This window comes from Cebus imitator, unplaced genomic scaffold (genome assembly GCF_001604975.1).
Source record: "Cebus imitator isolate Cc_AM_T3 unplaced genomic scaffold, Cebus_imitator-1.0 Scaffold8, whole genome shotgun sequence".
In the NCBI taxonomy this organism is placed as follows: Eukaryota; Metazoa; Chordata; class Mammalia; order Primates; family Cebidae; genus Cebus; species Cebus imitator.
The window spans coordinates 4643341-4656094 of NW_016107323.1; the positions used below are offsets into that span (position 1 = coordinate 4643341).

Below are 12754 nucleotides of genomic sequence, written 5' to 3' on the forward strand. Positions count from 1 at the left end.
CTTGGCCTCTGTTGGCCCCCAAGTTAGGGGCTAGTTATTGAGGCAGGTAGGGACAGGTAAGTATTCTGGCTCCCATGTTGTCTTATCTGACATGTGGTGGGAGTGGCCTCATGGCTACTTAGCACTGGTAAGAGACTGACTCTCCAGCGGGGTCTTCTGACACCACCCAGCAGGGAGTGGGAGGGATGCCTCTTTACTGCTGAGTAGGAGGGGAACACAGGCTTCCCGGGTCTCCACTGACATCTGGTGTCAGGGGGTGGGGGTGAGGCTCTTTACTGGCTGGTGGGGATAAAAGTCCTGGCTCCATACTTGACTTTCAATAACACCATCTTGGTGGGGTCTCAGGGGTGCCCTGTTGCAGCCTGGCAAGGGTAGAAGTCTAGGCTTCCTACTTGACTTTTGCTGGCAAGGTGAGTCCACAGGTGTTTTGTGCTGTTTGGCTGGAGTAGAGCAGCCATTGTCTAAAAGTTTCCTGCCTTCTAGGCTACCCCTTTAGTGGTCCTTTGGCTAGAGAGAGCAGGCTTTTGTTGTGGCTTTTGTCCCATCTGTGCTCTCCGTTGTGGCTTCTTCAACATCAGGTGTGGGATGATGAGGCAAAAAGGAAGTCCGTGAACTCACCACCATGTGCTTCTCCAGTCCCAAGCTCCCTAGGTCATCTGCTTCTTCCCTCTACCTTTCAAAGTCTTATGTTCCTTTTATATATAATGTCAAGGGTTTTTAGTTGCACTTTGCAAAAGATTAGGAAAAGAATGTCTATTACATCTTCCCAGAAGCAGAAGTAATCATGTGGTTTTAAAACATCAATCTGACTGCTATCATCCTTGAGATCCCAGGCACCCTCAAAGAAGTCAGTGTTTCCAAAGCCCCCAGTTGGACAGTGACTATCCATGTCACCAAAAGCAAAAACCTCCATGTAAGCAGAAAAAAATAAATAAATGGGATCCATAAAGCCTCTAAGTAATGGTCCAATTTCTTTGTGCTTCTACCCCTCTCATAATTAACCATGAACAAAATGACAACCACCAATAGACATAGCATCAGATCCCAAAAGCATCAAACAGCTCAAGAAGTCATATGATTTGGGAAGCCACGGTAGGAGGATCGCTTGAGTCCAGGATTTTGAGACAATGTCACAGGACCCCATCTCTTAAAAAAGAAAAATAATTTAATTCTAAACAAAGAAGTTCAACTGAGACATTCCCAGTTCCACACAAAACTGCAGTCACACCATCTAGGAGAGGAAAGTCAGAGCGTGTATTCAAAACCTTTGAAAATAAGATTTTGTATAAACAGTTTGCTGAACATTCTTAATTTGTTGACCCCAGGGACCAGTTTGTATTTAGCAACTGATTGGACCTGCCTTTCTCAACTCCTTGTTTCATTTCTTCAGTCCTCCCCTCTCCTCATTCAGTTCTTCGCCATCCCTCTGGCCTCCCTTTTCTCTATGGTCAGGACCTGTGCTTAGGAAGTGACCTGCTCTGGGCACTTAAGCCTGGACACGGATCTAATGAAAATGATCACTGTGTGCCACATGTCATTCTAGGCACTTTCTATCATCAGCTCCTGGGAGGCAGGTAGTTGTATTTTTATTCCTAAGTTAGCAATGATGACTCTGAGGCCCAAGAGTGGGTCACCCTGCAGAGCCAGGATCCTGACCCAGACACAAAGCCCATGCTCTTAACTTTGAGGTTACCCTGTCACTCTGCTCCCTTTCGGGGTTTTACCTGCACTGTACATCTCACTGTGGAATGACAGCTTCATCCCCGGAAGGGCGGAAGCAGACATAGCCTGCAGCTATGGGGACTCCTTTTGGTGGGAAGATGGTCCCAAGTCAGGTATAGTCATGGGCCCCAGCATCTGCATTGGGAGGGGCTTGGAAATCATGTAGCCCGGTGATTTTCCCAACCCAGTTATCTGAATCCTGCTATCAGAATCTTTTCCAGATCTGGAAAAAATACTACTTAAAGAAAGCCTTACGTAGATAAAAATACCATCGATGCAATTTATTATTTACTTGATCTTTTTTTTAAACATGTTTAGAAAGGAAACATATGACTACCGTAAGTAGATGCCCACATCACTTGCCGTGAACAGAAGGGACATAGCAAAGTAGACATGTGACTGCGCAGTAGCAGTAGGATGAGCGGTGCACTCAGGGCCTCAGGATCCTGCTGGGATCCTTCTGGGACCAGTAGCCCTGCTTCCACCTGCCTCCACCTTTCCAGGTGTGTTCACCTAGTCTGTTCCACAAGGAAGCCATCTGTGGAAGTGAGCCTTTTTTTTTTTTTTTTTTTTTTTTTTTTTTTTTTTTTTTTTTTTTTTTTTTTTTTTGGTAAACGGAGTTTTGCTCTTGTCGCCCAGGCTGGAGTGAGTGCAGCGGTACCATCTAGGCTCAGTGCAACCTCCGTCTGCCAGGTTCAAGCCATTCTCATGCCTCAGCCTCCCGAGTAGCTAGGATTAACAGGTGTGTGCCACCATTCCTGGCTAATTTTGTGTATTTTTAGTAGAGACAGTGTTTCACCATGTTGGCCAGGCTGTTCTTGAACTCCTGACCTCAGGTGATCCGCCTGTCTCGGCCTCCCAAAGTGCTGGGATTATAGGCATGAGCCCCACGCGTGACCAAAGTGAGTCTTCCTTGATTTGGATTGGGACAGGGAGCGTGCTCTCAGTGTCCCTGAAAGTAACAGTAATTCTACTTTCTCTTGATTCTGAGATACAGCTTTTTTCCCATTTGAGCATTTGTTCATTTGAAACAGGTCTTAAGATGGATGTATATGCTTAATAAGGAGGATTTTTTTTCTTTTCCTAAAATCCGCCATGAATTTTATGACCTCTTAAAAAAAGAGAAATTACTGTTTAGGGGTTAAAAATGGTCAAATTGCGGCACTTTCCTTTGGTCCAACCTAACAGCCTATGGTGATACGCTCTTTAGTCCTCATAGCAACTTCATCAAGCAAGCATTTTTAATCTGCTTTGTAAAAGAACATCGAAGCCCAGAGAAACTGAGTAACTTTGCCAAGGTCACAGAGCCAGTGAGTGATGGGCCAGGACTGGGACCCACTCCATCTGGCCCCACTGTCCATGTTTTTACCACCACATAGAACTCCAGCCTGAGCCACCTATAAAGGACATTTGGGATTAATTCCAGTGTTCCTTTCAGAAGAAAAGAAAGTGTTCCCACATCTTTTCAGATGAATAATGGAGTCAAGAGAGAAGAGGAAAGATGTTAGCCCCCCAAATCCACAGGACTCCATTTCAGGAGCATTTCCTGGTAACCATTCTATTAAGAATTTTGCAAGGCTGGGTGCGGTGGCTTCTACCTGTAATCCCAGCGCTTTGAGAGGCTGCAGCAGGAGGCTCTCTTGAGCCCAGGAGTTCAAGACCAACCTGGGCAGCATAGTGAGACCTCATCTACACACACACTAACACATACACAATTAACTGAGTATAGTGGTACGTACCTGTAGTCCCAGCTACTTGGGAGGCTGAGGTGGGAAGATCAGTTGAGCCCAGGAGGTCATGGTTGCAGTGAGCTGAGGTTGCACCACTGCACTCCAGCCTGAGCAACAGGGAGAGAACCTGTCTCAAAAAAATATATATTTTGTTTCACTCCCCTTTAGTTATTTTGTATGGCAACACGGTTCCAAGTCCAGAGGACCTGAGTTTACTCCATATGCACATCTAGAATTTTCCGTGAGACACCTGAATGGCAGGTACCCAGTGGCATGCCAATAACTTGCACTAACCTGGGGCTGTGTCCTCGGGCCTAACCCAACCCCCACCCTCGCAGCCGTCCTGGGCTCATCCCAGCCTCCCAGGTCAGATCCTGCATGTGAAGACCAACTGACCTGCTGCCCTGAGACTGCAGCCTGTTGTGCCTTTGGCCTAAAGCACTGTGCTTAAACGTGCTGCTCAGAGAATCCAGGCATCTGTCCCAGCACAACCACCTCCAGAATGGAGCAAGCCCCAAGCTTGGTTGTTTCCATTCTATTGTCTTTGGGTTTTGATCCAGAACTTACCAAGCCCATAGGATAACCCAGTTTATCATCCCAATCTGACTCCCCTGACCCATGGATCTCACTCCCTGACAGCAGTCACCTGATAGGAATGACGCCACCCCACATGCTCAGAGGGGTCCTCCTGGAGTTCAGAATCGTTTTGGGTTCCAGGTAATCAGGACGAATGACACTGGTGGTCTACTGTCTAGAGGAGGAGCACTGGGACGGGCACAGGACAGACACCTCTACAAATATGGACAGATTCAAGGATGCAGCAGGGAGTTTGCTCTTAGGACTCTTCCTTGAAAAAGTAGCAGCTAGAAAGCCTTGCGGAAGGCAGCATCTTTGGTGCCAACACTTGGCGTAGCACCCTGATCCTCTGCGCAGTGTCCAACTCTCAGGGCCCGGTCAGTGCTTGGCACTTAGTAGATGCTCAATAAATATTTCAAGACTGACTGGATGGATGGATGGATGGATGGATATGTAGATTAGTGCGTGGGGAAAAGTCTGCATTCCCGAAACCTCTGGGGAATGAATGGATGAAGTGTAGGGAACCCCCTGATGTCCTTTCTAAGCTTTCACCCTCCCTCTTTCCTTTTCTCTTCTGAACTTCTAGTGCTTTCATTATAATCATATTTCCATGGTGGGAAGTTTTTTAAAATTTATTTCTAGGGGTGGGGTTTTACTTTGTTGCCTAGGCTGGCCTCAAACTCCTGGGCTCAAGCCATCCTCACACCTCAACCTCCCTAGTAGCTGGGACCACAGTCATGCACCACCATGCCCAGCCAATTTTTAAAAAAATGTTTAGAGACAGGATCTCGCTATGCTGCCCAGGCTGGCCTTGAGCTCCTGGGTCCAAGCAATCCTTGGCTTCCCAAGCAGCTGGGACTATAGGCATGCACCACCACACCAGGTTTTTTAAACAGATTTTATTTTTTAGGCCAGTTTTGGATCTACAGAAAAATTGAGAAGATAGTACAAAGAGTTTCCATATAACCCCTCGCTCTTCCCTATGATTAATAGGCTGTATTGCTATGGTACATTTGTTAATGAACCAATATTGATACATTATTATTAGCTAAAATCCATACCTCATTCATAGTTCCTTAGGATTTTGTTCTTGCTTTTGTTTTAGATTCACAGGGTTTATGTGCGGGTTTCTTATATGGATATACCACATGATGCTGAGGTTTGGGCTTCAATTGAATCTGTCATCCAACTAGTGAACATAGGGCCCAATGGGTAGCTTTTCAACTCTTCCTCCCTCTCTCCCTCTCCCTCTTATGGAGTCCCCAGTGTCTGTTATGCTCAAGTTTACATCCATGTATACTCAGTGATTAGCTCCCACTTACACATGAGAACATGGGGTATTTGGTTTTTGGTTTCTGCATTCATTCACTTAGGATAATGGTCTCCACCTGCAACCATGTTACTGCAAAGAACATGATTTCCTTCATTTTTATGGCTCCATAGTAGTCCATGGTGTACATATATGTACCACATTTTCTTCAGTGCACCATTGATGGGCAGCTTGGTTGATTGCATGTCTTTGCTATTGTAAATAGTGCTGCAATGAACACATGAGTGCAGGTGTCTTTTGCATAGAATGTTTTATTTTCCTTTGGGCATAAGCCAGTAACGGGATTACTAGTTGAATGGTAGCTGTATTTTTAGTTCTTTGAGATATAGCCAGAGTTCCTTAGTTTGTACCTGGTGTCTTATTCTGCTCCGGGATCGCAGACAGGATACCGCATCACACTTCATTGTCATATCTCTTGGGCTTGTTTCAACAGAGGCAGTTTCTCAGACTTTCCTTATTTGGGGTGACCTTGAAACTTTTAAGGAGTATTGGTCAAGCATTGTGTAGACTGCCCTCTAGTGGAATATGTTTGATGTTTTTCTCATGATTAGACTAGGGTTATGGATTTTTCAGAGGGAAACCCCAGAGATAAAGACATCTTATCAAGGGCACATTCCATCAAGGTGATTTACGGCTATTGATGCTGACCTGGGCTGCCTGGCTGAGGCAGTGTTTGTCAAGTTTCTCTACTGTAAACTTCCTGTCTTCCCCTCTTTCCACAATGTCCTCTTTGGAATGCAGGGAGCATGCACTGCCCTAACCTAAAAAGTGGGGAGTTGTACCTCCCCCCGACCGTTGTTAAATATTTGAAGATTGTCCATTCGGAATAGGCATGGCCAGCCCTATATTTACGTTCTCAGGTGATACAGTACACATTGAAGTTAGAAAGAGAGGTCAACTGTGAGTTCCAGCAGAGGTGGGGTCTTGCCTTGCCTGCTTCTGTGGCCCCAACAGAGTGCCTCTTACACGGCAGGACACCTCTTCCATGTTTAATCAATACCTGCTGAATTGAATTAAACCACCACCACTGTCCGCCATAAAAGAAAAACTCACAGAAGAGTCTACAGGCTGTACAGGCCTTTCTCAAGGTTCAAGAGTCTAGGAAACAGGTTTTTATGACTTCACTCGTAGTTGATTAGATTAGAGCTGATTCACCAGCAAGATGCATGAGACACCCCCTGGTGTAGACAAGTGAGATCTCATCCCTGACATTCATAATACAGTCTGTACAAAGTATTTTTGCAGTTAACAGGTCTTACCATTTTTATGACCAACCAGTACTTATCAAGTGGCCACCATGTGTCAGGCATGCTGGGTCAAAGAGGTAATGAAATATGGTCCAGTTGGTGTAAACTTTAGATGAGATGTGTTAATTTTCTACTGCTGCGGTAACAGATGACCAGAATTCAGAGGTATAAGGCAGCACTTGTTTATTACCTCACGGTGTCTCTGGGTTGGAAATCTGGGTGAGTGTGGCCCCGCTTGGTTCTTGCCTAGGGTCTCAAAGGCAAAATCAAGGAGTCGGCAGGACTGTGTTCCTTTCTGGGGGCTTTGGGGAAGAATTGCTTCCAAGCTCATTCAGAGATTTTGGGTACAGTACAGTTCAGTTCCCCATGGCTGTGGGAGTGATGCCCCACTTCCTTGCTGACTGTTGGTGTCACACTTCAGTTCCGTTCCCTGTGGCTGTGGGACTGAAGCCCCACTTCCTTGCTGACTGTTGGTGTCACGCTTAAGTCCTCCTGTGGTTACCTGTGTCCCCCACAAGCTTGCCATGTGGCCCCTCCGTCTTCAAGCCAGCAACAGAGCATCAGTTTCTCAGACTGGGACCTCTTCATCATCCTCTTCTCCCCACTGCCTTCTGAAGTCCTCTTCTGCCTCTACTTTTAAGGCCTCATGTGATTACTTTGGGCTCACCCAGATAATCCAGGATAATTTCTCTATTTGAAGGTCAACTCATGAGGAACTGCTATGGTTTTGAATGTTGTCCCCCCAGAATTTAAATGTTGAAGTCCTAACCCCCAAGGTGATGATATTAGGAGGTGGTGTCTTTGGGAAGTGAGTAGGTCTACAAAGGAGACCCCAGAGAGGCCTGACCTCCCCTTCTACCACGTGAGGACATAGCTAGAAGTCACCATCTATGAGAAGGCGGGCTCTCATTGACACCGAGTCTGCTGGCGCCTTGATCTCGGACTTCCCAGCCTCCAGAACTGTGAAATAAATTTCCTGCATTTTATAAGCCACCAGTTTAGAGTATTTTGTTAGCAGCCCTAATGGGCTAAAGCACTAACCTTAATTACTCCTGCAAAGTAGCTTCTGTCATGTAAGGTAATGCTGTCCCAGTCCCAGTCCTGGGGCTATTAGGGCATGCAGTCCTCTAGGAGGCTGTCATTCTCACCACACAGTGCTTCTCAAACAGATGTGCATGGGAGTCACCTGCAGACTGTGTTCAAAATGCACATTCTGACTCGGTGGGCCTGAATGGGAGTGTATCTTTCTTACAGGGTCCTAGAGGAGGCTGCTGCTTGTGGTCTATGGAGCACATTTTGGGTGGCAGGGCTTTAGGCCCGAGGAAACAAATTTACAGACTGCAGCCCAGGTCAAACCCATGAGAGAATTTCAGTGCATGAAACCTGTGGTTAAGGGAATGTCAGTATCACCAGAAAATTTGTTAGTATGCAGATTTCCTGGGCCTCACTCCCACAGTTTTTACATCAGAAGGTCTGGGCCGAGGCCCAAAAATTTGCGTTTCTAATAAGCTCCCAGGTGATGCTAATACTGCCTGTCTGGGGACCACACTTTGAGAAGCACTGCATTAAGCCCAGAGGCAGCCAATTAATTTAATGAGTATTAAGTGAGGGGAGCACTGAATGTCCTTTGGTTATAAAGTCTCATCTTTGACAGTTGAGTCCCTTTGTCCTTCAGCTATGATTGTGCTTCTGTGAATCACATCTGAGGTGACACTGTTCCCTCTGTGATCTACCCACTTTAATTGAAGGGTTTGGATTTTCTTTCATATGCCAAGCTGTATGCTTCTACCTTGGGAACACAATGAACTAGGTAGATTTAAGAACAGCTTGAAGCACTGACATCGCTAGTGGCTCCAAACCCATCTTTTAAAATTGAAAAGAATATTGTTTTTATTATAATAGCAATGCTTGTTTGTTGTAGAAAATATAAATAAAAAACATTCTCATCTCACCCCAAGGTAACTACCCTACTTTGTTAGATCTTTTTCTATACATATCTGTCAATCCAAATATATTTGTAGAGGATTTTATTTCCAAAAAGACATGGTACAAACTGTGTTGTAACCTAATTTTTTCCCTTAATCTATTGTAAATTTTTTCCAGCGTAACCCCTTTGAGCTCCTACTTTCAACAGCTTTTTACCCAATAAAAAGAAACAAAATGCTGTGTTTCGTGTTTTCCTCCTCTACCCTGCAGCTGGATGGAGAATGGTGAAAAGAAATGACTGCAAAGTGGGGAGAGGCAAACGTGGACGATGGGGGTCCGTGAGAAGCAGGCTCCGATGTCCCCAGCAGTGACAGGCAGCTGTAGTTTGGGGTTGCAGAATCATCTCCCTCCCACCTTTTGTTTGGCATCAATGATTCAGCTGAGCACTTCTGGGTCCGGAAATGTCTCAGCACCAGAATCAAGTTCACAAGAAAGCTGAATCAGGAGCGTTTGTCTCATTAATGGAGAGCACAGTCACAGGATCAAAAGGGCTAATTTCAGGATAATTCGCTGCTTCCAGAATTTTAGAGTACTGGTGAAGGTGGGTTTGGGGTAAAAACTTATTTTTCTTTCTCTATGAACTACAAAAACCTGCTTTTGAGTGGATAGCAAATCATGAGGGCCAGAGAGAAGAATTTAATTGCAAATTTTTTAAGCTTCACCAGTGGACCTGCTAGAAATAGACAGTGGACAAAAACAGAGCAGGTAAGCACAGGACCTGTGAGTGCAAACAGCTTGTGCTATCCCGGGGGACCTCTCCTGGGGCCTGCGGTAAATGTGTGAGCTCTTATCGCCTGGAGGGACGCATTCCGGGGCCCAGCTTGGCTGAGGCTGGCCACAGCCTCCCGTATCACAACCTCCTCTTTCTTTTCTGCAGAACGAAGTCATCAGCCAGCAGCTGTGCGTCATCTTCACACACTGCTACGGGCCCTACCCCATCCCAAAGCTGACGGAGATCAAACGGAAACAGACCTCACGCTTGGGTGAGTAGCTCCCCCAGGCCTGTGTTGGCTGCTGCTTTGTGATTTAAGGACCAGGAGCCTTAGAATGCCATTAAAAAGGAGAGAGGGAGGGAGTTCAAGGGCAAACAGGATCGGTACAGGAGTCAGGCTGGGGGAGATCAGAATTTCTCCTTCATTATGTGATGACACTGGAGAAAATACCTTGGGAATGTGGACAAGGAGATTTGCCAATTAAAGGGGCTTTATCCCCTAGTCACAGACAATGGGGGCTGCGGAAATCCTCCTGATTCCATACATATCCCCTGCACGGGTGGCTCTTGAAAGAAGGCCACCCTGCACATGGCAGCTCCGTCCCCCAAACCCTCCCCTCTAAAAGTCCTCCTTCCTCACCAAGAAGCAAGAGCAGGAGACAGTGAGGGGCCAGGGCTGTTCCTCTAATGGAGATCCTTCTACAGGGAACTCAGAGAAGGGGGAACAAAGCCCCCACACATACACCCATAAAAACATGAGGGTACATACCTGAGCTACAGAGGCTGGGTGCTCAGAAGTCCCACGAGAGTATCAATAACCTCCTCCTCGTGGAAGCGTGCACTGTGCGGGCTCCAGCCATGCGCTGGACCTCCCTCTCAACTCACCTTCAGGCCACCCCCGAGGCAGGCACTCTGACTCATCCTACGTTAGGGCTGCAGTACCACTACAGGGTGAAGCTGCAGCTTGAAGCCAGGTGTGCCCAGAAGCCGTAATTTTGCCATTCTGCAGTCCCAGCTTCTGAGACTTAAGAAGAAACCTTTCCATCAGGCTCTGGCTCTTTCAGAGGATCCTGGGCCTGGTGCAGCTGGTTGACCAGCCTACAAAAAGGTGAAGGAGTATCGGGCTGCTTTGAGGCCTGAAACAGGAGCCTTCTGTTGCAAGGGCCTGACGCCCTGCTGCCTGGAGAGTTATAAAGTATTCAAGATAAAGGATTCCTTTTCCCTAGATAGGTTGGAGACCTTTCCTACTTCCTGTTTCCCTTTCCTGAGAAGACTGAAGGACATCTGAGCAATAGAAGACTCTGAAACTTCTACTCTTTAGCGACATTTGAAAGGGATGAGCCAGTTTAGATTAATTAAAAGGCTGAATTCATGAGACTATTTTAAAGTTATTTTTGTTCCCGTCTTGAATAACTTGTTAATTTAAATGAGACACAACTTTTTGCTGAAATGGAAAATTTTAGCAGCTGAGTCAAAGGCTGTCTCTGACCATGCATGGGGAAAACTGGGATGTGCCCAAGTCAGAAGTGCTTCTACCTTATAGGAAACAGGTATTAATTAAAATGTTATCAGGGCAACATGTTATAAAGACCAGTCAAATCAGCAAACGTTAAGAGAGAGAGGTGCATTCCCTAGACATAGCAACAATCTCTGATGTCTAGGTGCCTCATAAGACACCCTCCTTAGAGCAAACTTTTGCAAGGTCTTTTTCATTGGCATAAAATCTGCTTTCCTTTAGCTATAGGAGGGAAGGAAACACTTCCTGCACCTGAATTTGCTGAGGTTTCTTTCACTGGGAGTTAAAAATGCCTGGTTTTGGGCTGAACCTGGTGGCTTACGCCTGTAATCCCAGCACTTCGGGAAGCCAAGGCAGGCAGATCAAAAAGCATCAACATCAATTGAGCATCTACTATAATGGTCATTTTTATTGAGGGATACTCATGTGTCAGCCATTTTGCTAAGTGCTCTCCATAAATTCATTCCTTTATCCCTCACTACTCTTGAAGTTAGGCGTTCGAGACCAACCTTGCCAATGTGTTGAAACCCTGTCTCTACTAAAAATACCAAAAATTACCCAGACATGGTGGCACATGCCTATAGTCCTACCTACTCAGGAGGCATGCACGGTGCCGGCTCCAGCCACGCACTTGACCTCCCTCTCAGCTCACCTTCAGACCACCCCCCAAGGCAGGCACTCTGACTCATCCTACATTACAGCTGCAGTATCACCACAGGGTGAAGCTGGAGCTTGAACCCAGGTGTGCCCAGAAGCCGTAAGTTTGTCATTCTGTGGTCCCAGCTTCTGAAACTTTGAAGAAGAAACCTTTCCATCAGGCACTGGGTTCTTTCTGAGGCAGGAGAATCACTCGAACCTGGGAGCTGGAGGTTGCAGTGAGCCAAGATCATGCCACTGCCCTCCAGCCTGGACAACACAGTGAGACTCCATCTCAAAAAATTAAAAAAATATATTTTAAAAGTACCTGGTTTCCAGGCCAAGCATTAGAATTGCAAGGATTAGCACCAAGAAGAAAAGAAAAGGCAGACCTGAGAGGCTCCAGCTATGATAGGAAAGAAAAAGCATCATGTCATTATTACCAAGTGGAAGACGGAGCAGGTACACTTTGCATCTCCAGTCTAGCAGCTCAAGCTAGCATAACTAAAGGGCACCAAATTGTGGTTCTTCCGGGACCTGCTTTAAAAGAAAGACAAGAATGATCAGTGACAAGGGTCTCAAACCAGCATCTCTGTGGGACCAGGCAGGTGATATAAATGAGTGAAATGGGTTCAGCATTAGACAATAGGGAGTGGTGGGGACTAAGGGAAATTGGAGAGCACTGATTTGTTTGTGGTATGATGTCCTCTTGCCCTCGCAGTGAATTCTGGGAGAGTGGTAAAAAGACGCATAAGGAGGGGATAGTAACAGCCTGGGAAGCAGGAATGCGGGACTGGCTGGAGATGACCAGCGGGTGTGATGGGTGAGCAGAGGGAGGCAGCTTACTGAGCAGAGAGAAACTCAAGTGAAGAAATGAGTTTTCATCAACTCAGGCTTTCCCTGGCAGCCAGCCTCTTTTCCTTTTACCTGGATCATTTCAGAAGTTCTGGGGACTTTTCTAATTACAGTGTTTAGAGAAAGTGGGAATACACAGGTGATTTTTACTGTTTATGCTTTTCTGATATTTTTTAAGAGCCTTTTTTAAAAAAAATAAGAAGTGAGGTAGCTCTGTACTGACAGACAAAGGTAAGTGGAGGGCCACGAGGACCGTCAGGGCACACGGGGTTCGGGGGCTGAGGGAAGAGAATCAGTCTGGAAGGCAAATTCTGGGTCCAAGTTACAGCTGTCTGGGGAAAATGTGGCCAGGCCAGGGGCCCAAGGTTCAGCCAGGGTGAGCCCAACACCTGAGCAGTCACAGCTCCCAGGAAGGCGGGGGCTTGGTCCTGCCCTCAGTAGTTT

The 12754-nt window shown here is 46.4% G+C and overlaps 1 protein-coding gene across 4 annotated transcripts in view; it reads left to right on the forward strand.

Moving 5' to 3' along the window:
- Positions 1–12754, forward strand: part of BTBD11 (BTB domain containing 11) — a 348391-nt gene that overhangs the window by 313646 nt on the left and 21991 nt on the right. For all 4 annotated transcript variants that reach the window (XM_017541032.1, XM_017541028.2, XM_037743011.1 and 1 more), the window contains one exon: positions 9469–9574. In XM_017541032.1, the coding sequence (XP_017396521.1) occupies positions 9469–9574 (106 nt within the window). The remainder of the gene's footprint in view (positions 1–9468; positions 9575–12754) is intronic.